Source organism: Bombina bombina, chromosome 3 (assembly GCF_027579735.1).
Source record: "Bombina bombina isolate aBomBom1 chromosome 3, aBomBom1.pri, whole genome shotgun sequence".
Taxonomy (NCBI): domain Eukaryota; kingdom Metazoa; phylum Chordata; class Amphibia; order Anura; family Bombinatoridae; genus Bombina; species Bombina bombina.
This window is the reverse complement of record NC_069501.1, coordinates 1048886954-1048891576: the sequence shown is the minus strand read 5'-3', so window position 1 is coordinate 1048891576 and position 4623 is coordinate 1048886954. Positions and strand designations below refer to the sequence as shown.

At 33.1% G+C, this 4623-nt stretch overlaps 1 protein-coding gene across 1 annotated transcript in view; it reads right to left on the bottom strand.

The window, feature by feature from the left end:
- Positions 1-2047: 2047 nt before the first annotated feature.
- Positions 2048-4623, bottom strand: part of GPR84 (G protein-coupled receptor 84) — a 9227-nt gene continuing 6651 nt past the window's right edge. Inside the window, exon 2 of the mRNA XM_053705007.1 lies at positions 2048-3523. Coding sequence (XP_053560982.1) covers positions 2384-3496 — 1113 coding nt within the window. The 5' untranslated portion in view covers positions 3497-3523 and the 3' untranslated portion in view covers positions 2048-2383. The remainder of the gene's footprint in view (positions 3524-4623) is intronic.

Genomic DNA, 4623 nt, shown 5'->3' with positions numbered 1-4623 from the left:
TCTTCACGTCTATAAATCAGTCCAGATTGGAATGCATAGAAATAACTGTTTGCAGAAAAATGCAAGTGATGTCTGTGTTGTGTAATTATTTTATTAGGTTTATAATGCTGTTTAGCAAATGTTTTTGTTCATTTAACTTAGTTTAATTATATATTCTGTGTTGTGTGATTATTTTATTAGGTTTATAATGCCGTTTAGCATTTAAAGTCTTGATTTCAAAGCTTTAAAAATAATGTATTAAGTGTAACTTATGACAATTTTGAGAGGGGCCTGGAACCTAACTCCCTCACTTCCCATTGACTTACATTATAAACTGGGTTTCAATTTACAACGGTTTCGATTTACAACCATTCCTTCTGGAACCTAACCTGAGGCCTACCTGTATGTATGTATGTATGTGTATATATATATATGTATGTGTATATATATATGTATATATATATGTATGTGTATATATATATGTATATATATATGTATGTGTATATATGTATGTATGTATGTATGTATGTATGTATGTATGTATGTATGTATGTATATATATATATATATATATATATATATATATATATATATATATATATTTACATATACATATACACACATACATACACACTGTATATATGTGTGTGTGTGTGTGTATATAAAGATGTATTTTTGTGTATTTCTGCATATTTATTGTACATATTTCACATTCCAATGTTCTTCACTTACAGGATAATGTACTTTTTTATTGTAAATATATATTTCTATATAGATATGTATTTTACATGAACAGTATGAAATATATATAGAAATATATATTTAATAATAAAAAGTACATTCTTTTCTATGTGAAGAACATAGGAACTTGTTTTTTGCGTATCGTGTCTCGCCATTTAGATTTAAATGCGGTCGGGTTAGCACACATGAAAACTTAGTAATCTTAAGGAGCGTTATTTAAATATTACATATAAAATATATATTTTTTTTAAATAAAAATTATTAAACATATTTCTAAATATTCTAAATATTTCATAAAATATATGTATATATATTTTACAATTTGTTTTATATATTTGCCTCTGGGCTTGCTTACTTCAAGAGAACTGCACAATAGCATATGCATCTAGTGCAATGACTACCATGGAACCGAATTCTGCCCAGATAGAGAAGGAACTATTGACTATTGTATAAGCTTCAGAAGTTACACCAGTTTATATTATGGAAATCAGTTACAGTGCAATCTGACCACAAGCCTCTGGAAGCAATATTCCCTAAACCACTAAGCAAATCCTTAGAATAGATGCAACATGCTTATTTCTGATAGCTTTTCCAAGGTCACTGTGGATCTGCGAGGACAAGAAGAGTACATGCTATCAGAAGAAAAGATCTTATATACTTTGTCACCATCAGCAACTATTGAGACTGAGATGAAATTAAACAACTTTTATCTCATGACATGTTCTCTGATGTAAATGATTCTACTTTAAGGGTATATATATATATATATATATATATATATATATATATATATATATATATATATATAAAAACATGCACACCAAAAATGTCTAGTGGTATATGCACTCTCACTATTAGTATTAACAGCTACCGGGTGCAGGACTCAAATAGAACAGGAGTTACAGAGAAGGCATGAACTCACTGGATGTTCTTCATTAAAAGCAAGTTGGTGGAGCCTTGTGTGCCCCCCCTACTTTTGGTTCATGGAGATGCCTCTATGTACCTGCTATTAAGTAGTGCTTGCTCCTGCTCTCCAGGTTAAATATGCAAACAGAAAATACTTCAGGTAATATATGTTTAATATAATATTAGAAAATGAAGTAAATGTTGATTGAATGTTCATGCTTAGAAGTACTTTGGCATAGGCTCTGATATAGCCAATATAAAACGATCAGTCATATTACTGTATATCAGCATGCCCTAATATGAAGAAGAAGTGGCATTAACATGACTTTCTGATCACCAGTGGTTTTCTGCTTGGTAGCTACAACAATTACACCTCCTTAGTAAGAATAAGCTGCCAGATAATAAGTAAATTAAATAACAATTTTTTTTTTAAAAAAGTTAAATATAAATCTTTATTATATATATATAAAAATTACATTATTATTTACCATATATACATTTAGTTACGGTTTGCATAATGAAACAGTGCGGCAGTTTGGTTCAATGACACATTTCAGTTCTGTTGCAATTGTCTTTTTAATGTCTCCATTCAGGGGAACATCACTTGTACACAATGATTGGCCAATACTATAGTGACCAATGAAGTCACCCTTTGTAAGAGAGAAACAGTTTATGATTCTAAAAAAGTATAATTATCACTGATTCAGTAGTAAGTTAGTGGAATAGAGAAACACCAAGTTCTTTGTTTAGACTTTATTTAGAATCTGCTGTTTTTGTTGACGATAAGAAAGAGAACTCTCTTGTAGGCATCCCGGAATTGTCTGTTCATGGCTGCATAGAGAATGGGATTAATGCAACTATTAAGCCATGTTAGGTTGGCAGCAATCATATGGAGCATCTGGGGTGCCCTGTTTTTAGCATCAAAAATGTTGAGAAGTAGAAATGGAATGTAGCTGATGACAAAGAAGAGAAAAACCACAAAACACATTCTGGTAACCTTTTTAAATTCTGAACCAGGGTCCTTGGGGTGGATACTTGTTTCAGGACGTGATCTTCCAAAATCTGAGCTCTTGGAAGAGATTCCACTCTTTGATGATGGAATTTGTTCTGAAATAATTTCGCTGGAAGCTGCGGTATCCACCCCACTGTCCTGCTCTTGAAATGTATTTGCAATAGTTGAATTCACACCTGAAATATTGTTTTTCTCTTTCTTTGGGGTCTTAAGCTTGTATTGGTCCAGGGCCTTAGCAGCAGACTTTACTTTACGGTGAATTAAGAAGTAGAAGACCCCAACACAGCTGAGGCCAACTACAAAGTAAAATCCCATAAGAATGGTAGTGTAAGGCCTTCCTTTTATTCGATGAAAACTGCATGTACATACTTTGGGGACCAAAACAAAAACAGGCCAAAGTGGTGCAAAGCTGGCAAAGCCCACCACCCATGTTCCCAAAATAATGATTGTTGCTCCCATTCTGGAGAAGATTCGATCAAAGAGCTTGCTGTTTGTGATCAGTATATAACGACTGACAGCAATGAGGCATAGATTCAGGATGGACACAGAGTTAGAGACAAAGAGCAACATTCCAAAGACTCGACAGAAGGTAGCACCACTCCGCCAGTACAGATGAAGGTAAGCGTCTACAGAGAATGGCTGTAGGAACGCGCAGTAGAGAATATCAGCCAATGTAAGATTCATTATCAGCAGGTTAAAACGTGTTTGGAGTTTCTTGTCTATAAAATATGCAAGCAGAGTCAGCACATTTCCCACTGTCCCTACAATTGAGACCAGGATTCCCCATGTTACACCAATATAACGATATTCCACAATAGATGGGTGATAACAGGAGAAGTTAGAATCTGTATCGTTCATGATAAAGGTCAGGCAATGCACCAATTTCTGAAAGAAAGAAAAAATGTATTAGACAACATATAAATGTAGGCAATGCAAAACAAAGAATAGCAAAAAGTTATTACGCTTATGCCCAAACACAACTTAGTTTTGGTAATTTGCAGAGTAAACATTGTATTTATATAAACTCTTCAAATAACTTTTTTTTTTTTTTTTTTTAAGGGATTAAAACTAATTTGTATTCAAATTCACTGTCCTTCACTAACAATTATATGCCTCCATAACCATACAAAGAATGTTCCAAGCCTATTGGAGTACCTGTATAAATATATGGTTTTGGTGTCAGTTATTGCATTGAAATTAGATAACAGTGGCAATGTTATATATAGCAATCCTTTGTAAGTAGGTAGTGTGCATGCTTATTTGCCATGCCCTTTCTCTGAGTGTTGGGATGGCAAATGCCATATCGCTGACTATTGCAGAAACTACATGTTCCTTGCAAATCAGGTCATTCACTTTTGATTAGAAGGGTTTTTGTAATGCACTCATAATAGCCTAAATTCTTCTAGTAAAACCCATTACTGTCTCAGATTTTAATGTGTACAAGTCATGCAGACCTTTAGTTCATCTGGTGTGTGCACTCTCATTGAGAGTTTGCGCCTCTGCTCATAGCAGGAATATGCTAGTCCCCCCTTTCTTCTCTATATATACATTAATATATACACATCTAATGGTTGTGGAAACATTCAAGAGACCTTAAATTCTCAGATTTCACTTCAGGCTTCTAAAAATGTTAAAAATTGAGTTTATATTTATATATTATTTTCAGATATTCAGGTAATACCACCTTAATAAGATGCCATTCAGGTGAACACCTCCAGACAGAAAAAAGACTAAGAACATAGAATGCTAACATTATTTTTAAATTACTCTATAGTATATTGTGCACATTTAAACACTTTACTAACAGCAGATAGTGAGGTTGACATTTCTTAGTAACATGGTTAAGGTGGTATGCCCGCTGCTTTAAGTAAAAAAATCAATTAGATTAAGACACCTATGTGGTTTGTTTGTTTTGTGGACAGAGAAACTTTTACAAATAGGCCAAAATATGACAATCAAATCTCTATTCATACACATTTGGTGAT